General features: G+C 39.9%; 1 protein-coding gene across 6 annotated transcripts in view; it reads right to left on the reverse strand.

Moving 5' to 3' along the window:
* epha3 (eph receptor A3) overlaps nucleotides 1-21,614 on the reverse strand; it is a 103,340-nt gene that overhangs the window by 34,442 nt on the left and 47,284 nt on the right. For 5 of the 6 annotated variants that reach the window (XM_067603264.1, XM_067603267.1, XM_067603265.1 and 2 more), the window contains 4 exons: nucleotides 13,240-13,395; nucleotides 9,190-9,549; nucleotides 4,711-4,835; nucleotides 93-255 (listed from right to left, as the gene is read on the reverse strand). In XM_067603264.1, coding sequence (XP_067459365.1) covers nucleotides 93-255; nucleotides 4,711-4,835; nucleotides 9,190-9,549; nucleotides 13,240-13,395 — 804 coding nt within the window. The remainder of the gene's footprint in view (nucleotides 1-92; nucleotides 256-4,710; nucleotides 4,836-9,189; nucleotides 9,550-13,239; nucleotides 13,396-21,614) is intronic. The other variant, XM_067603269.1, reaches the window with a different exon arrangement.

Below are 21,614 nucleotides of genomic sequence, written 5' to 3' on the forward strand. Positions count from 1 at the left end.
AAAAGGCCAGTAGGCAATTGATCAGCAAACACACATATCATTCTAACCATATTTCAACCACAGGAGTATTTACAATAAAAGCCTGAGCTTACAGTCGGGGCTGGTCTCAAACTGGAAACTGGGGCTGCTGGCTCCGTATCCAGCAGCGGTGCGAGCTCTGATCTGCAGCAGGTAGGCAGTGTTGGGCTTCAAACCATTCAGAGTCACATTACAACCCCGAGCACGAAGGATGGTGTAGCTGGTCTCCTGCTCCTCCTGCGAGAGAAGGCAGACAAAGGGACAGACGCACACAGGGGGGAATGAAATATACGTGGTTGTAACTACTTATGAATTCAACATACATATAAAATATGCCCGATACAACTCGTTATACAATATGTACAAATTTTCACAAACACACAGACACACGCACACACACACACAAATATCCCAGACAGTTTGGCAGCTTTCTTCCCAATCTGATGAATTATGCCCTTTATATTTTATGACTTCTCTCCTACTGATCTCCACTGATAAAACAACAGGAGGATTTACACACTGGGTCTGCATTCAGCACATCGTTTCCAGATGTGGGAAGAAGAAAAACGATGGGGAAAGGATGAGAGGGCGGGAAGTAGATAAAGAAGAGAAAAGATATAAAGTAGCCCATCAAAAATATATGTTTGAGTTTATATGATTATTTGAGGGAAAAAAAGCTTATAGATATAGTAACTAAAATGTTTTTTTTCAATCTTAGTTGACATAATTACTTTAAACAAAGATGCCATAAATGTGATTAAACTACATCAGGCAACATGTTTTTGAGGATAACCCTGATTGGTGGAAGTTGCTTTTCATACTGTATAAGACTGATTGGCAACAAAATAGTGGCAGCCTACCTTATTTAACATTAAAATGTACAGAAGTAGTACAAAAGCCATCTAGGGAAGCTAAATAATTGCTTTAACAGTGATTTTTGAATTGTTGAGCTCATCCATGAGACTGGCCTGCAATCATATTGCTATTGCCTCAATGAAACTGTTAAATAGAGGGAAACTAGAACAAGGCCGATCTTAAATCTTAATGACAACCTATTAGGGATGACTTCAACAATGCTGAAAATGAGCTACATGTTTTGTAACATAGCCAGACTCATAAAAATCATCCAAGGCCAAATCATGTCCAGGCAGAGTCAAATCCTGATTTTATAGACCTAGTTATTAACAGGCACTCATTGTTAAAAGGCAACGGCATAAACGCTCATACACTTGCACATACACACACAGACAGTATCCAAAGGAAACTTCACACCCATTAATGGAGTGGATCAGAGTTTTATGGTGCACAAAGCTTTTTAAACTGGTATGTGTGTGAGGAGGTAACTGATACACCAGACCAGCATTGGGACAATTCTTCATCACCACTATAAATCTACTCGCAGCTTGTCACCGTTCAGCGCTCAGGACAGCATGTGATCCCCTGAAAATCACACACAGGTGTGGCACAAGCACCTTTGTGTGTGTGCGTGTGTGTGTGTGTGTGTATGAGATTCAGAGAGACAGAGATAGAAACTTAGGTCGCCCACCTCTCTTCTATGCATGCTACAGCCTGACAAGCCATGTGATTGTGGACTATCCAATCATATGTGTGTGTGTGTGTGTGTGTGTGTGTGCGTCTCACCAGGGCACTGCTAGAATTTAATATGGCCTCCGTGCTGCGTTCTGCTTTGACAATCTAAACAAAGCTGTAGCAAATTATAGCTTGTATAACACACATACACACATGTGCGCACACACAGATGCAAATGCATACAGACCCCAAAACAGGAGATGTACAGCAGAAGTCTTATAAATACAGTGTTTCAGCCAGCATTCCTTCCATCTAAGACTAAATAAACAGCCCAAATTAAAGTGGATTTGAAGCTCTCTCGCCGCTGTCTAGATTGCATTGATAATACATGCAAAAACAATCAGCGAAGTGTATTCCCACAAATTCTATTTTCTCAAAGTGCACTTGGAAATGCCTTATCGCCTGTAGAGTAGCCTTAGCCTGTTAAAGCGACATGAAGATCATATAGTTAGCCTGGGATTGGGATTTCCAAAGATGAAACACCTCTCTTCTTCTGGGAAGCTTTCTGATTGGGAATTCCCAAGAATATCACCGAACATTCCCTAAGAATTCCCATTCATAGGATTCATAGGAAGTGAACAGCCCAAAGCACTATGGGCAGTTTAGCTGATGGTATGTGCTGCTGTGTATAGAGCAATATGGGCATGGGGCAAACTCGGAGTTAAAAGACTGAAAAGATGAGGCTGATTTAAAAAAATAAATAATGGTCTGGTTGGGTTGTCCTGAAATGAGCCATGTCAGCTACTGATATCATGAACCTCCTTATAGTTTACTGTAATGTAACTATATTTGAGATCTGTAATATTTCAGTTCACCACTGAGATCCATCAACCCTTAGACCTTCGAATCTGTTTATTGTTAGTGACTTTATAGTGAGCTTAACATTCTTTTGAACAATATCTAGTGTAACCATATTTAGAATAACACCTACAGTAAATCCTATTGCTTTCATTATATGCTGTATATTTTGACTTTATCCACAGTTTACCACAGTTTTAATGTATCTATCAAATCGTAACATATGTTCTGTTGTAGCTACTCTTTTTTACCTAAGTTTAGATTAAGTTCCTTTTAAATTAAACATCTTTCAAAAGGAATGTTATAATCACACTCATTTCTAAAGCAGTATTCATTTCATTTGACTTCAATTAGAGGTCTGTGGTAAATTAACCAACTTCCCACTTCCTCCCATGTAACACTGAAGGTTATTTATGCCACTGATGTGCTAAATGATTCACTTAGTGTTACTATGGAGCCTGCACTGACTCAACGTAATGTATGTGTTCGTATGGAGCACTTAAGTGAAATGATCTATTGGTTGCACGTAGCAGATTATGAAGTCTATGTCTTCATCAGTAGACAGGAAATGTGATACAAAACCGGTGCGTTACTTTAAGCATGAAAAGTCCAATCAGCAGTTAGGATTTACAGTACTATGAGACTAAATGACTTGTGACGAATAATATTTTTATTCTACCTCGTTTTAGAGCTCACATTAGTAAAGCCCTTGTTGATTTACTAATGAAATATCTCAACTTTCAAAATGTTACTTTTCCTTGTGCTACGTCTTACACAAAACAGAGTTGTTTGATTTTCTAACCAACAAAAAAAAAAAAAAATTGTCCACAAAGTATTCCATCTGCTATGTAGAAGTGTTGTTGGCCAAATGTTCACTTTTCCACATTTAGAGAAAATTGAGTCATTGGTAAATTGATATTGGATTACATGACGGTGTACACAGTGTATGTTTCCCTTAAAGTCATGTAAATACAGACAGAGAATACCACAAACACAATAAGCTGAAAGTCTGGCTGATGCAGCGCGTTTTAACATCCTCTTGCTAAAAGCTCTCTCTTTTAATCTCTCTGTTTTTGTGTTCTGTTTCACCATCCTGTTTATGTGTGTATGCAATTATGTCTGTATGTATGTCGTTAAATCCCTCTGTCTGTCTCATAAGTGAGTCACGGTGTGGTGGATTTGTCCTCCTATGGCCTTGATCTTTGGCATGTCGGACGCCCTCATCATCGCTCTGCCTGCCACAGGAAGAAGCCTGAAACCTTGGGTGTCCCAGTTCGCTCTTCTGCATGGAGAAGCCTTTTGTAATGGAGTTTAAAATCCCTGCGTATGTATGGCTGCTGTGGGGAATCCTCTTGGGAACTTGGTTTGTGCGTATGTGTGTGTTAGTGTGTCTGTCCCTGGGTGTCATTTCTAAACAAAGATGTGATTAACAGGGATCAGTGCAAAGGCCCAGTGGTTTTTCATTATAAAAGTCTTTCACACAGTTTCTCCTTTAAACCCCACCTCTTCATTCATTTCCCTGTCGTCTTTTAAAGAATACGCATTTGTGATGTGTAAGCATGTCTGTGCGATTGAAAAACCACAGTTGAGAATTATATCTGCAGTGAGCTCTGACCCAGTATCAGTCATTAACTTTTCCCCTCACTGTTTTCCAGCCTTTTTTTAACATCTTAGGTAAGGATGGCTGAGCAGGGAACAGAGTTTAGAGAGGAAACAGCTTCTGTCGGCCTACTAATCAAGAGATTAGGGGCCACCGTTGGCATTCAAGCAAACCGTGATCTGGGACACACACACATACACACACTGAATCTGCCAGAGTGATTAAACTCGCATCCACGGCTAATTTCACCATCAAATGTCAGCCATAGCACAGCATTGGTGCTGAAAGCCAGTGTAATTCGTTCTGCACTAATTTCCCCTCACAGAAGAATGAGCGACCCCACAGACACATTTACTGTCTGCCATAAAACTTGTCTCCATTAGGGAGTGAAGGGGAGAGGACAGGATGAGAGATAGAAGGAGACATGAAAAGAGGAGATGGGAGGTGAAAATAAGGAAAGGAGGGCAGGAGTATGAGTGGAGGAATGAAAACAAAAAGACAAACAAGGAAAGAAGAGGAGAGGAGAAAGGTGGGGTGATGAGAAAAGAAAAGAAGGGAATGAGAAAAAGGAGTGAGGAGGTAGAATGAGGAAAAAACATCAGGAGTGGAGAGAACCACAGAACACCACATAGTGCAGCTTATGATGCTGCCTTGCTCAAAGGCACATGAGGTAAAGTGTTGACAGTGATATTTTCAGCACCAACCTTTTCGTAGTATTTGATCTCATAGTCGAGGATAATGCCGTTAGGTCTTTCTGGCTCCTGCCAGGACAGAGAGACACTGTTTCGAGACGTCTTCTCCTTTTTGATCACTGTTACTGGAGAGGGAGCTGAACGGGAGACATAGACAGAAACCGAGAGAAAGAGAGACAGAGAGTGAGTTCCTTTATAGAGAGGTTCAATGGAAGTTCAGTTCCCGGTGTTGCATCCTGGCAATTGTCTATGGTTCCTGTTAGCTTAATTGAGTTTGCTGCCCGGTGGGGCCACATTAAAGGCTGTGGCCCAGGGTCGGTGGGAGGAACGAGATGATGTACACTAATGCAAACATGGGCTTAGGTCAGATGATTTAGCCAATAAAAGATAAACTTGAAATGTTAGGTTTTTACATGTTTATGGCACTATTATACTACTATATATAACATAACTTAAGCATACTTGAAACTGTAAGCACTGAATAAAAACTTTGAAATGTATGATTCTTAAAAGGGTGTCTTGATCTTTTCTAGGAAAAGCTCTCTAGAGGGAAGATAATGATGCATGTTTCCAGTTAAATATAGGAAAATTAGGTAGTTGGTATAAGCAGCATTAACCACAGTTGCTGCTTGGTTATTACATTAGCTATGTATAGAATTAGTGAGAATTTGAAACTCCCATTCAATCATCTATTCAACTTCACATAAAATATACATTAGTTTGCTTATATTGCTGAAGAGGCAATTTAAATGCCTTTGAAATTTGGATTTGGCATCACGAGGACTTCAATTGTTTAGCTGCATTTTTCGAAAAAGGATTGCATTCATTGGAAACCTGACAAACCATCTATATCCCTTTCCTTCTTTCTTTGCCGTCCCCATCACTCTTGGTTTGGTGCTTTCTTCCTTGCCAATCCTCCTCGCCAATCCTTCACCAATGCCTTGCCTCGCCTCAGGGAGTTCACATGGTCCCAATCTAGTAATTCCCTCTATCAAGTCCTGCACCCCTCCCTTATTCTGTCTCCCTCTTCACTCCCTTTCTCATTTCCCTTTTTTACTGCTCTCTAATTGCCAGGCAGCTCCGGGGCCAGCTCGGCATCTGAGGCATCGACTTTTAATTTTATTAGACCACAGGAAAAAACATGTTTGTCTTTGAAATGTTCGAGCCTTAGTTGATTGTGATTATATAGCTGCGGAGTGTGTCTATGTGAGAGTGTGTGTGTGTGTGTGTGTGTGTTTTTGTCTTTCCGTGCATATACTCGTGTGTATTTCCGCGGGAAGTTATTTTTTCTTCTGTAATGAATCCAGATGGGGAGAATCTGTTTCCATACCCCCTGCTCCTCTTCTCCTCCTCTCCCTCTGGTTCTGATAGCGGGGTAAGGCTGTGCTTTTTATTGGCTCTGTGGTTTATGGTGGTAATGATTTACTGTGTCTGAGCCGCTTGGAGGCAGCTTCAAGTTCCTCTCCTCCTCCTTTTCCTTCTCGTTGCTTCTCCCTCTCTCTGTGTGCATATCTATTGCCAAGCACTTAATTTGCTGTCAGTCTCTGTTTCTGTCTGCGGCATAACTGTAAAACTGATATAGCATACCAGGCCGATAATGGCCTTAAAAACTGGCCTTCAGTGTTATTCACCTGTGTGATTTGAGGGGCATGCAGTTGTGGGAACACATCGATCTCCTCAGTACAACACTAGTGGACTATGAGATGTGATAGTAGTTTAAAAAAAAATAGTGTTATTTTCTCTGCATTTCCCATCTTCTAATCACACCGTTTTGTTTTGCATTTTCTTGGACTACACGGCTATTGATCATCACCTCCAGACTTTGTATGAATACATTATTGATATGTGAACACATGCTGTGTAGCTAAGATGAAATATTGATGTGATGGAAACAACTGATAAAATATACAGTAGACATTTATCTACAAGTTTCCTCACTTCCTCTCTCTGTGGTTACTAATAACCGCATCATCAGATCTGCAGGCAGGTGAAGAAGGGGTTTGCCCTTGCATGTATGTATACTGTTGTATGTGCATGAGTTTTCTTCTGCCAAACCCAGGTTCAGCTATAGGTCAGGCTGTTGATACCGGACTAAACTACTCTAAATGTGGATCAAAGTTACTCTGTTGTTAGCATACCTATGACAATGAGTGGAGGGCAAAGGAGATGAGAGGAAGAGAGCTATCTGACAGCACCTTGACAGCACAGCCAGGGCACACTGCTCCTTCCCAGGGAAACACTTAATCCAGCTTTTAACAGCTTTGGCATCTGTATGTGTGAGTATGTGTGTTTGTGTATGTGTGTGTGTGTGTGTGTGAGAGAGAGAGAAAGAGAGAGTGTGTATCTGGGTGGGGCCAGTGCACTGACATACCTAATCCTTGTAAACTCTCAAGGCTGATGGAGAGTGTGCAGCTGCAGGCTGAGATATTTGTTAGAGAGTGTGAGTGTATGTGTGTGTGTGTGTGTGGTATGGGAGGGTGTGTATGGTGGTTAGTTGTGTGTTTTTGTGCTTCTATGTGTGTGTGTGTGTATCTGCTTGTAGCTGTGTGTGCTTGATCAATGATATGTAAAGATCCATCTCTTCTGATGATCACTCAAACATTAAAGATGGTTTTCAATATTCAGAGCACACAACAGCCCTCTTAGCATTGATAAGCCCTCTTCAAATCTAATATATATTCAGAGAGAATCCCTCTGACTAACCACATACAGATTAAAATGCTTACTAAGAGAAGCCTCAGAAGCTTTTCCTAAACCATGTTGTCTTTTTCATCTGGATCGTCTCTACTTAAACTGTACCTCCCCATTGCCCTTTCTCCTCATATGTGATCACATGATACGAGTCCTTAACTTATCGTCAGTATAAACACGTCTGCACATACTGTATGCAAACAAGCAAACACACACAAACACAAAATCTACATGTACTACTAATCCCTGTCTCGTCATTTTAAAGAGGTCTGGCACTTTATAATACAACCCTGCTGTGATGACTCAGAGGAACAGACACAGCAGACACCTCATACAAATAAGTATGTGTGTGTAAATATGTGTATCTGTGTATGTACTGTGTGTACACACAACCTTTCACATTTGCATGTTGACATGCTGTCCTGTTGACAAGAGGACTTACACATATACACGTACTTACAGCTATACAGTATATTCTTATATTGTGTGTACTGTAAGTTTGCACTTGAGTCATTCTCAGAGTACTCTAAAGTAAAAGCTATATACTGTAGGATCCTCACCTTGCAGAAACTGAAAAATTCACAGGGTGACTGCATTGTCCTCTAAAAGAAAGCAGTGTTTGGAAATTAAAGAAACTCTATATTTATGAAATAAAGCTCTTAGGTAGAATCTCCATGCGTGCATACAAATGAAAACAAACATAATGTTTGCACAATAAGTTCCATTGTATCAGTGACCTCCTCTGGTTAAATCAACAGCTTTTGACATCATCTATGTGATGGAGTGTATAAGTCTCACCCTGCCTGAGTCATGATGACTTATGAAAGAAACTCCCGTCTGTTCACCCTGCTCAGAAACTACGCTCCAGGCGTCAAATCACCTCACAAAGAGTGAGACAGAGAAACCCTACAGAGAAATGGAGGAATTCATAACAGAGAGGAGAATAGAGGAATCTGAGTTGGATTTGATTAAAATAAAAGATCCTGTGTCCAGATGAGGAGAGAAAGAGAAAAGAAAACCAAAGAGAGAGACGATCATTGAGAGGAAAAGAGAAGAAAATGCTGAGATGCAGACACAAAAGCATTAACAAATACAAAGGCAAACTGTGTAAGAGAATAGTAAAGCGAGAGAGGGGGAAATAGCAGAATAAATTGACTACAGTGAGACCTTTGTGCATTCTTTGCTAGAGTTAGGGATTTCTGAGGTTTGGCACTTTCTACTGCAGCTAGATTTATTTTATACTTGGAATTTCAAAGATCCAGTTTCCCTTTGTCTCCTTATCCTTCTATTGGACTAGATGTGTGGATAGATATTTGTATAAAAGATTGATGGGAGTTTTAGGAGCCCCATCTTTATGTTTAGAGTGTCTATTAAAAAGGATGAATTTTACATTTTTTTTATTTTGTGAAGACGGAAGACATCCGATCCCAGTTGTTAAACAAGAGAATAGTGGCCTGGGATCGCCTTGTAAATGTCCAGGGCTGATGGTTGGAGTGCATATGTTTGAGCACATGCGTCTTGAGGCTAGTGTATTATATGAGAATGATATTTAGGGAGGTATTTAAGGAGAGGGAGAAAGAGAGTGCAGTTTGGAATAATAAATATACACTGCTCCTCACTGCAAACACACCTTCAGCTCCACAAGTGCCACTACTCAACAAAATCACCTGATAAGTGGGTTGTTTGAAGTGAAAACCTGCTTTTAAATAACATTCAAAGGTTCAAAGTTATTTCTGTGAGTATGCCTGTCTGGTTATCTGAGTGCCGTTTTCATTCTAACCATCTGCTGTGACATCTCACCGGCTTGGTTGGTGGTGATGGTGACAGCGGCGTACTGCCTCATCTTGGGTGCCAACGATGACACACCGTTCAGCGCCTCAATCTCAAATGTGTAGTTGGTGTGGGCTAGCAGGTCACCCACTGTCACCGTGGTGTTGTGGAGCCCAGCGGATCTCGGTAGAAATCGCACATTGCTTCTGCAAGGCTCACAACGCTGAGTGCCACCATTGCTGCCGTTCCCACCCCCACCACGGCAGCATTTGCAGAGGACAGTGAAGGTGATGTCCCTGCGGCCACCAGTGTCCTCCGGCCAGCTCCATTCAAGTATGACTGAAGTCTCGTTGATGGAAGAGATCACATTTCGAGGAGCTGAAGGAGGGCCTGGTAGACAGAGGAGAGAAGGAAATGGGATGAGATGGAGGTGAGAAGAGGGAGAGGTCATTGGATAAACAGGATGAGAGAAAATGTTTGAAGAATGATACGAGAAAGGGAACGGTGCAAAGACAGGGGGAGTGGAGGAAAATGAGAGAAGAAAAGTAGTATCAACTATCATTTAGTAGGAGTCATCTGCCAAGTACAGTAAACACAGCATGTAAGATGAACTTCAAGAATTAAAGGCCCAATTAAATGGTATTTTTACCTCTTTGGTGTGATTTATTTCCTATTGCGACATGATGCTGTGGCAGCATAAGTGTTACCTTGCGAGGCAGCTGGATTCACAACATCACAACATCACGAGAGAATCCTTCTTGTCAAGCTTCAAGTTACGTCTTTGCGTCCAAACCGACGGTGATTCGGACAAATCAGCGTCCTGTGAGGATTCTCGCATGATCTTGCGAATGCAGCTGCCTCGTAAGGCAAGATGTTGATAGACGGTGATAGACAGATGATTCATACAATCACCTGCCAAGTATTTTTTGAAAGTGCCTGCCCTATTCCAAACAATTTCCAAGTACAACTTCTCATACGGTTCTGAGAAGTTATACGTAGCATAGGTGAGGGATCATTCAAACTCTGAACTAATGGGATCAATTAAGAGAAAGGGGCAAAAGGTTAGGATTTCCTAAAAAGGCTATGATGGTTGAAGTTTGTGTACGTGTCTAAATGAGGTCACCACATTGGATTATAATTTTTCTAGAAAGTGACAGTTTTCCAGGATGAAACTCTCTATTTTATGGGGTTTTAAAATTGCAAAAGTAGTGTACCAAAAATTTGCTTGCATGTAAGAAAGTTAAGACAAACTGAAAAAGTCTGAACACAGTGACTTTTGCAGAAAAAGTGGAGTGTGGATCTCTACATTTAAGCAAATTATCATAATAGATGCTACACAATGTATACACAAGTACCTCTGTCGTTGTAGTTTACTGATGGTATTATCCAGGTTTTGTTAATGTGAGTGTGTATGTACTACAGTATGCATCTGTTTTCCCTCACTTTCTGGATCAGTAAGAGAAGAGAGGGGCATGACACAGCCTCTTTCACAAAAAAATGTTAGCCTCTGTCAAACTCAGACTGACATATAAAAGTTAAAACTTTTTATTACAAACAGATCTCTCTGAATATTTCCAGATTTGTATATCAAAGCTATGACTGCGGAGGACAAAACTGCCAAATAAGGAGGAGGGAGAGAGGCTGAAGTGAATTGAGTCTTGAGATAAAATGCTTTGTTTGGTTTGCTTGACTTGACAACAATTTACTTCACTCCCGAGCTATGCCTAGCTCCTGCCATGAAGTAATCTGCAGTACAGTTTTAGACTGTGTTTGTGCAAGAGAAATAAAAAAGTTAAAAAAAATACAGCAAATGTTTAGTTCTGGAGAGGTTGTCTGCAAGTCTCAGAAATGTAAATTGGAGATGTAATAAGACATGTTATTGTTATCAGAAATCAAAAAAAATGCCTCACAATTTAAGTTTTGCAATTCCAAGACAGTATAATATCTCAACTGTAACAACCAGCTTTTATATGAAAATTACCTCTAAAACTTCTAAATCTATATATGAGGAAAAAAAGGCTCCAGAAAACCAATTAAAGAATCTGATAACCATATCCGATTACAACGTGTTTATAAAAGCATATCATGAAAATATGAAGCAATAATCATGAATACTAGAACTATTCAAAGTTATGATAAAAGAACACAATTTATGCTTTTTTAAGATCTATTACTTCCAATATCCCAATATGGTGGACACAGACAGGGAATAGCTTCTGTATCCCCCGTCATCAACAGTATCCTTTATTATGAATGTATACTATATGTCACCTTAATCTGTGAATTCTTGAAAGTCAGACAGTATTGTCTTCTTTACTAATCTGACCCTGACAGTCCTCTGGCTGACCTTTACAGCCAACTCCACTGACCACATCAAACGTTTGGATCTGTAACTCACATCAAATAATACCTGCAAAAGGCATGCACATGTACACATGTAGGCAATCATATACTAATTCCAAATGTCAAAATAATACATAGACATCGAGATTAACATGTGACATGAATTACGGCGCGTAAGAACTGAGGATGTGTATGTAATCTCCCATCCCTCAAAAAAGGGACGTATGCACTGACCGTTCTTTGTTTGCACTTTTTCCAGCCTCCCACTTATCACCACAGATGACAGCAGGGTCTAAAACTTAAAGCTGTGAAAGCGGTGATTTCACAGTGTCTCTAAGAAGGCTGACGGTGATGATCGGCGAGAGGGGGGATCGGCACATTTTGAGCGTTTTTTTTGCTAATTTGGAGGAAATGCTTTGGGATGTAGGCGGATGCACTGATGCACTTTTAATTAGTGGAATGACAAACTATACTGTATGCACTGTTAAGACAACTGTTAGATTAACGTCTCCTGTTGGATACGTAAGGATATACAGTATGGTTGCATGTAATTTTCCCCACTATTTCTCTGAGTTTAATTTTCAAAATTTTAGTCAATTCTAAACAACCTCTACCACGCTGATAACAGTGAAATCCCTATTCTGAGATAACCATGATCATTATCTTCTAACAACTTATCTATTCATTTGCAGCCCTCGCGTCGCTCAATCTATCCCAATGAGGTGAAATTTGCCTAGTTGACAAGATGGTGTTGAGATAATCACAGCAGAGACCTGCCGTGACTGTCTTTCTAATTAGGATACTGGCTGTGGGCGTTGATTTGTACTTTCTACTGTTCTCCACACGGTGAGAGCCTTTTTTTCTTTCTTTTTTTTTTTTTTTCTTTCCCTCCCTAGCCCTTTTAGTAACGGATGTATCCATAATCTGACATCAGGGAATGCAGTGATTTATAGTTTTTACGGGAAATGCATTTTGGAAGGCTTGCAGGAGGAATCTGCATCTGCATCTGCAAACCATTTGCATCAGAGGGAGACAAAAGAGAATCTTGTATGAAGCGCGTAGAGGTGATAAAGAGTTTTTGGGCAGCCGTAGCTTCCGTGACCTTTTGAGTAAATACTGTAAAGAATGTTAATCCTCTTTTTTCTATTAGTAAGCTATTTTTATTGAGGAATTGGGAAATTGCACAATGCTATAACAGCCTTCAACTGTATGACGTGTAGGAATGCGGTGTTAATTGAGATCACACTAACTGGGAAAATACACTGAACTGTACTGACACTACCAAAAAATAAAGATAATCTTAGATGTAATTCTGAAGTTTCTGAATTTAGTGAGTGTTTTACTGATGATCAGAAAGCTTTTTATGTCATACAGCACAATAATATAAGATTTACATAGACATACATGGTATTCCCTTAAAATCATTCAGTGTGAAAAACATCTGAAAGCATTTAGAGCATCATGGAACACTAAAACTTGATGACAGCCAAACTAATGGGGATCAGCAGCTCTTCAAGGAGGGGTTAAGACAGGTTTTATTGCATGTCTTATAGTCTATTGAGAAAAAAAATCCTCCCACACCACATTGTAAGGTTTCTCTGGTGAGATATCTGATATAGAACTAACACGAGAAGTGGTGCATCCTATCAGAACACCATTAGCTCATCATATGGTATAATATCAAACCCAACCGTCGACTGTATAAACACATAAAGGCGCATACGCATGCACACTTACGAGTACAGGCCATAGAGGCGGGGTCTCCCTCGGCACGGAAGTAGTTTTTGTCACAGCCGCAGTGCAGCGACCCCTCATGGTGAGAGAAACTATGAGGCGGACACTTTGAACACTCCACGTTCCCGAGCGTAGATTTGTAGAAGCCCGCCCTGCACACTGGAGACAAAAAAGACAGAGAAGGGGACGTGAGTGTCGTGCTGAACCGGCACATTGACAGTTATGCGATAGCTGCGTTCTTCTTCAGAGGACCTGCGTGAGGAATGAAAGATGGGATGTAGTTAATGCACTCACACACTCTCACGCACATACACATCAACAAACCCGGAGGAGACTCGATGTAAATCTTTCTGTTAATGTAACAAAAAACCATTGACTCCTTGTAAAAAATATATATATATATATATAAAAAAAAACAATAAATCTCTGAAATGTCTTGGTCTCTGTTTCTCTCTCTCTCTCTCTTCGGCTCGCACAAGGCGCAACATGAATAATGCAAATTGTCGCCTCAGATAAAAGGGCTGTTCTCTTTAAATATCTGTGGTATTAAATCTGCACTCAGCTCTTTTAACTCCTACTCACCACAAATCTGTTGCAATCTGTGCAACTAGGGTGACACTCTACCTGTGCATGTATAACGTACATTGTGTGTGTGTGTGTGTGTGACAGATAGAGAGAGAGAGAGAGAGAGAGAGAGAGAGAGAGAGAGAGAGAGAGAGAGAGAGAGAGAGAGAGAGATGTGTGTATGAGATTTTGTGTAGGAAGGAAGATCAAGGGTAGGACAAAAAAAAAACAAATAAATAACTTCCTTCCTCTTTCATCTGTTAAGTTTTACTCTGCTCCTTTATTCTCTTCTGTTTTCTATTCTTCTCCTCAATTGCAGATTGGAACCTTTGTCACATTATCCAGGCTTGATGGGGATACAGGGATACAAAGCATTTAAGCCTACAAAAAGCCTCTCTCCAAGATGAAGTCAATTTTATTGCCACTAGGGTTTAACATCAACAGTCATTCTACAAACTAGAGTTATTTCCAACACAGCGACTATGAATTCTACTTCAGCGTACGGGCTTTAATTGCAAAAAAAAATGACAACGTTATTCATAATCAAAATAGACCTTAACGTTCAAGTGAAACGGGTCAAAGGGGACGTGTCATGCACGTTTCCAGGTTTATATTTATATTCTGGGGCTCTACTAGGATTATCTTTGCTTGATTTACAGTTCAAAAAACTTAACTAACTTATACTGGTCCTTTATGTGACCCCTCAGTTCAGCCTCTGTCTGAAACTGGCTGTTTTTTGCTTCTGTCTCTTTAATGCCCCCCCCCCCCTCCTGATGAGCCCACTCTGCTCTGATTGATTAGCTGGAAGCTTGGCAGACTTCCAGCACCTCAGTAGGCTAAGTAAACAAACAGCACTAGTAGGGTTTTTTTTTTTTTTACTTGTTCTTTACTTGAAATGGAAACTTTTCAAATACATCCGTACATGTTCGACCCCAATTCCGGTTCGAAATATGAGAGCGGACAAAGAGACCGACCCATGGAAACAACCTTAGCAACAAAGACTAGATTTGATGTCATAACGAGGAGGAAGTAGAGGTAATGTTGCAAATGTAAGGCATGTTTAACATAGACATCCAACACGATAATGGTATATAAATAACAGAAATTCACAAAAAGCATGATATGTCCCTTTTTAAGCTGCTAATTCAATATCTTTCAATGTGACCATTTTGTGTCTAAAAAAGTATTGACTGTTTTTGCAAGTGAAACAGTCCTCCTGGGCTACCAACGCCATCAAAATACTGCATTTAGTTAATCTCCCACAGACAAACAAGGTAGATTAATCATAAAATAAATAATCAGTCATCTGAAATTGCATCATATCTATAAATATCAGAGCTGGAAGACAAATGTTGGACAAGATCTGATTTTTATTAAAATGCAAATATGGAACTCTGACATGAATCTGATGCTGTTGCACATTTACTCTGTCAAACAAGCTTGTTTTGTTCTTTCTCTCTCTCACTCACAAACACACACACACACACACACACACACGCACACACACATACACACTAGATTAAAAAAAATGGCTTGCAGCAATAGTAGCGAGCCAGCAGAATGTGTGGGCTCAGCAGGACATGTCTGACAGATCCCAGTGGTGGACAACACACTCCTGCAAAAGCCAACACTGCTGATACTACTGCCATATCCATCACTGACACTGGCACACCAAGGTCCCCGTGCTGCACTAAATACTCCACAACCTCCCATCAACAGTGCGTATGTGTGTGTGTGTGTGTGTGTGTGTGTGTGTGTGCGTGCGTGTGAGAGTAATAGAATGTGAAGCATGTTTAAACAGCCAAATACGATCCTGGTAGTGGAATGACAACCACAGTATTTGCTGACACACCCAACACAGACCACCCTGATTGGAGGATACACCAGGAAATTAGAGCCGACAGCAGGCACACCCAGCCAATCAGGTAAGAGAAGAAGCAGGATAACCGCTGGGTCAGCAGAAACTCACAATGAACATAAAACAGAAGATGTAGATAAACAGACAAAATGTATAATGAATTAACCTCATAACAGTGGGAGACGCGGTCTTCGACTGATCCCTTTATCCACAAACAACAACCTTTGACAAAGCACACATGCCCCTAAAACTTCACCTCTACACCAATGAAAGATGCCTTCACTGTATTCATTGGACAGTCAAACCACTGGGCTGGAGTCCAACTGGATCTGTTTCTATTTAGCTACTGCATTTACTAACTCCTGGCATCATTCTCACTGTGGATTAGACACTAATCAATTATGAAGATATGCATTTCCAAAGCAAAACTTCTTGGCAAGATTTTTTTCTTTTGTTTTCATAAGCAGAACTCTTTATGCTATTCTTGTAATCATAAAAGTTTTTGTGTTTATGTCAGAATAACAAATTAAGACAGATGACAGAGATAAAGACATGATTTAGGTAGTCGTAAGGCTTTGTAAGCCTGTAAGAAGATAGTTATTCAAACTTATTTATTAATTGTTCACTCTGAGTTAGCTCAGACCCCCTTCCGTTCAACGTGACCCTCTGCAACTGCCATCGTACTTCACTCGGACAGATAACTCTGGCAAGTCAACACTCCGCAAACGTAAGAAAAACAGCCTCATTTCCACTTGAAAGTTAAAAATATATACAGGGACTTCTCAGTCTGTAACACAGCCGTGAAACTTATTAGGCACAGAGTGGATCCCATAAACTTTCCATGTAAAAATTAATAACCAAAGCTGCACTTAACGGTATGAGGTTTTCATATGACAGTGGTGATATGTTGTATTTTCTTGACCACAACCCTAAAAATATTTTTATAACTGTTGGAAAAGGATAATAAAGGTTCTGTTTCTTCCCAGCGTGTCTGCCAGGATAAAGGCTCTGACAGAGGCTGATGGTAAAATCAGATTCGGCTCAAAGGAGGTTAACTCCTCATCTAGAGGAGAGCCGAGATGTGTTACACTGACATTCGCCAGCAGTGTGTGCATGGGCATGAATGGATGGTATAATAGTGTGTGTGTGTGTGTTTGTGTGTGTGCATGTGTGTGCCCCAGGAGAGGAAATGCAGCACCTCTTCAGATGACAGAGTATGTGTGATTAATTAAAAGATCTGTGCATGTGTGTGTGTGTGTGTGTGAAAAGAGACAGACACACACTTTCACAAGAGCACCACTGCTATGAAGGTTATCCCCGATGAATCATCTTTTATTTACTGTATTTTCAGATCAATAACAGTAGCAGAAACAACATGTAAGGATTGGATAACTGTCCCTCTAAGTAGTCCTTTGTGATACACACACACACACATAAACATTCAAGTTGAAATTCTTGCAAATACTTGCATACACTCACGAGGGTGTAACACAATGTCTCGGTGCTTTCTTTAAAAATGATGCCTGAAACACAATCTCTTCATTCACTTTTAAAGAGCAGAGCACTTACACGTGCACACGTATACAACTGCAGCAGCCACATGATATGGTGGTTGTATAAATAACTGGGGCTGCAATTTGCTCAATCAATAGTCTAGGTCATGGGACACCCTCATCAATAATTAACATGACTGCTGGATAGCTTAGTGGTCACATGTAGTCCCCGCCTTTTTTCTACATGTTAGTTGAAAACCTGACCTGACCTTGATGAGACTGAATTATGTTTTAAATGGGACCGACTTCAAAAGAATTTTTGAGACAACAACTCAATTCAAATTATTTTATTTTCTGTGAGGCGCCGTGATACATAAAATACATACCTAATTCATATACAAATTAAAATGCAAAGCTGAGGATAAAAACCATAGAGTAAAAGCCAGGGGCAGTAATGATCGTGTGCTAGTGCTACAGTGCAGTAGTGCTGGTGTGTGTGTGTGTGTGTGTGTGTGTGTCGGGGGGGGGGCATGTTAGCCAGTCAGTACAAGGAACAAGTATTTTTTGTTACAGTGATTCTAAGGCAATGATTTTTCACAATTTAAATGTGATATTTTGTGAGTTTTTTCACGTTATGACAAGTAAAGTACAGCCCTGTATGTTGCTACATATTTGATAGAATTACTCTGGGTAAAGTATCATTATTTCTCCAAGAAACTACTTTCATGCTCTTTTTATGTACTGCATTTAGTCTATCTGGAGTATCAGAAAATAAATCTGAGGATAAACCTGGATAAACATTTATTTTTAATAGAATATTTGAACTAATTAAGACTCCAACTTCATGATGAGTGGTTTTCAAACACAGAACACTGTAATTAGTAAAGCTCAATTACACAAAACTTTTTTCAATTCTAAAACGTTAGCAGAGCATCCAGTGGTAGCCATTGTGTCCAGAAATGATAAATTATAATCACATAAAGGCATTTATTGCAATATACTGTAATCATCAGAGAAATGTGACCGGGGATTACGCTCAACATGTTACCTCTCACATGGCTCGTATCCTCTCGACCCCTGTTCTCACTCGTTTCTTGTAAATTGATTGGTGTCACACGAGGGAAATGAGAAAGTACCTCTGCTCTTGACCCCCTTCTTTGTGTCGGCCTAATTTGAAGCTTATTGCTCTTCGTTTCTCCCTCTCATGGTCAGTCAAATAAACATACACTTCAAGTTTCAGTCTAGCTGCAAGCGGCGCTAGGGAAAAACTCTGACCTAACAATTGATTTCCTGTTTTCATACCACCTCCACCTCTTTTCTTTTTCAAACCGACAAGATCACAATGACTTTCAATCCCTCTCTCCTCCTCCTCCTCCTCCTCCATCTCTCTCCGTCTATACTTCCCCTCCCCGTCCCGCCCTCCTTCTTCTACTTCTTTTCTGTGGCTTTCCCGTCTTTCTTTTGCTGCGTCGTTCTTTCCTTAATTGCAATAGCTCTCTTTGAAATGAAAGTTTAGGCATTTGGCTGCCGTTCTTATCCGGAGCCACTTGCAATGTTTCTGGAAACATGGCAACAGTAAACATCTTGCCCCCCTGCCTTGAAATTCCCCTGTGAGCCAACCCAGTAATAAGTTACAGATATCTGAAAAAGGTCAAAGTCTTTTATGAAACCATGGTACATTTTGTTGGGCAAATTTTACTGCCTGATAATTATGTCATTGCATGAAAACAGCACACCATGGTATGACAAGAGCACATTGTTGACTAATGAGAAAAATGCATACATACGCATCATCCGTCTAAATATCAGAGGAGAGTTTAAGTGTGTTGAAAGTGTTCAATTCTGTTTTAGAGGAGAAAACAGGCTTAATGATGCATGTATAAATGTTTGTTTTGACATCAAAATGGTATTTGATTTCATCCAAAAACCAAATATTAACACAAAAAAACTTGCCAGATACAACGCCAAGACAATCACTATAACAAACACATACCAATGCAGAAAGAGAAAGACACATTGTTACAGTTTTACTCCGACACACAAAGTAATACAGACCATCAGATCCATTATGTTGAATTACAATTAATTTGTTGAAACTATTATGTCCCTAACCCGATCAAATGAACTCATTTTTTGTCAGAAGTATAAATGAAAGCAATCATCAAAATTGATGGGTTGTGTCTTAGGGCAAATTGCTACACATTCCATCTCTCTTATGTTTCAATTATTGTCATTTGTCATGATAATCACGTTGGGAACATGCTGGAGTTTATTCATCTGACAGTATGGCTGACCAATGTACTTTTGTCTGCCAGGCTGAACAGGGACGTGATTCTGAGCCTCCAGAGCCGGTAACCATCAACTGGAGGACATGACTAAACCTTTAAAGCTTCAGTTTCAGTGAATGTAGCTAATGGAAGCTGCCAAAGCTAATCAGAATACAACAAAGACCTGTGATAGGCTCTCAGCACTTAAGATTATAACTGTTGATGCTTTTATAGTGTATTTTTTTTCCAGTCTTGTGCCGGCACAACAGAAGCTGGAGGAAGAATCAGGTAGGATAAAGCAGAAACATCAGCGGTGTTTAGCGGTTTCTTTGTTCATTTGTTAGAGATCTATATGTCAGTACAGCTACCAGTAACTGGGAATGGGAACACTCGGTAGATCGAGGTTGAACGATAAAGGAAATAAAGATCTGTGATATGAGGAAAATTTTGCATTGATTCATCAAATGGGTTCATCATTGACACATTCCAAAATGGAAATGCCTAGTACATGGAGATTTTCAATTTTCACCCAATGAAACCAAATCTACAGTATATAATGACTCGGTTAAAAATGTAACAATACGTTAATACTGCTCCTATGATTCTGGATGTTTCGAGCTCTTTGCTCTATTTTAACTAGCTTTTAATTTAAAACCACCTATAAACCAGCTCTGTATTATGAAAACTAGCTCATCTAGCTTTCACAGAGAACCTAAAAATGGGCCACCGGATCAATTTCTGACCCTGATGTTCAGCCTATCATTACCATGACCCCATAAGCTGCAATTTCAGCAGCCACAAAAATGAAGCAGTTGGCTTCATCAGCTGAGCAGTGGAGGGCCAGATTGGAGTTTGTGATGCTAACTGCAGGCTAATGGCCTGAAGAGACCCTGCTATTCAAGTCTGTTTATCTATACCCACTCAAAGAGACTCTTCTGCTGCCTAGATGCGCTGTGTGTATGATTCAGGGTCCAGAATACTAATCATCACACCACAGAACCACCAGCAGTGTCTGTCCGTGCAAGGGACAGTTAACATGTGTAGTCCGGTGTGTGTTTGTGTGTTTTTTTGTTTGTGTGTGTGTGTGCTTGCGCACGCGCAAGCTGGCACAGTCGAGCTTAATTAAGTGATCTGATCCAACACTGATTTGCATAATAAAGCAGGCTGATGAGGAGGATAAGAGGAGGCTGAAAGGAAGAAGAGGGAAGACTAAGGGAGGTAGAGGAGGAAGATGTAGGGAGGTGAGAGAGAAGAGGAGGAAGTGCAAGGTGAAGAAGGTCTACATTACGGGTAGAGTAGCAGACAGGAAAGCAGAAAGAAAACACATGTTTGTGAGTAGAAACACTCCAAACCACGCAAGCACATTATTCACCTTTTATATTTAACATTTAATATCTGATATGTTTTCCAAAAAACACACTGATTTACCATAATTACTGTTCAAAATTAAACACAATTATTTCCAGTAGATGAGGAGTATGTTGATGATTACTATTAATCATCAAATCAGCCGTGCAGTATAATCAAAGTGGGCTGACTGCACTAAATTAGACTTTAATAGAAGCAAATATTGACCTCATATATCAGTCTAACCTTGATGATTAAAAAATGAGCTACTGAACTTGTCTCATTGTTTTTCACAAAAGCTCTGCTCGGTTGAAGGGGGAAAAATCAACATGTCAGATGTCTGTTTGAATACTGTATAAGCCTCCTTGCTCGCTGAGCTGCTACTCTGTGGCATCATTGTAATACCCTATAAATTCAAAAATATAGATTTTCCCACTAATATTGATTCAAACTACTCATTTAAAGCCTCAAGATGTTTTTAAATGTCAGATTTGTGGGAGATTTTAAAAAAACAAAGGTGATCCATTAAAATTTCAAACAAATCTCTTTAGTATCATTTAAAATAAAAAATGTTCTTTTTTAAAAAAAAATTCTATTAACAACAAACTCAAAAAGTTTAAAAAAGTACACCTGTATCTAAATTTAATATATAATATGTGACAGATACCACATGTGGTGCCTTTTCTTATAGTAAAACTAAACAAATAGAGCATGTGTGTGTGTGTGTGGGTGTGTGTGTGTGTGTGTGTAAAGCTGCTGTTATGTGAAGGACAATAAAGTGGGGCAAAACAGGGCAAGTACTGTAAACCACACACACACGCTGAGGCATGGATCAACTCCCTGCTGTAT

Source organism: Thunnus thynnus, chromosome 11 (genome assembly GCF_963924715.1).
Source record: "Thunnus thynnus chromosome 11, fThuThy2.1, whole genome shotgun sequence".
Lineage (NCBI taxonomy): Eukaryota > Metazoa > Chordata > Actinopteri > Scombriformes > Scombridae > Thunnus > Thunnus thynnus.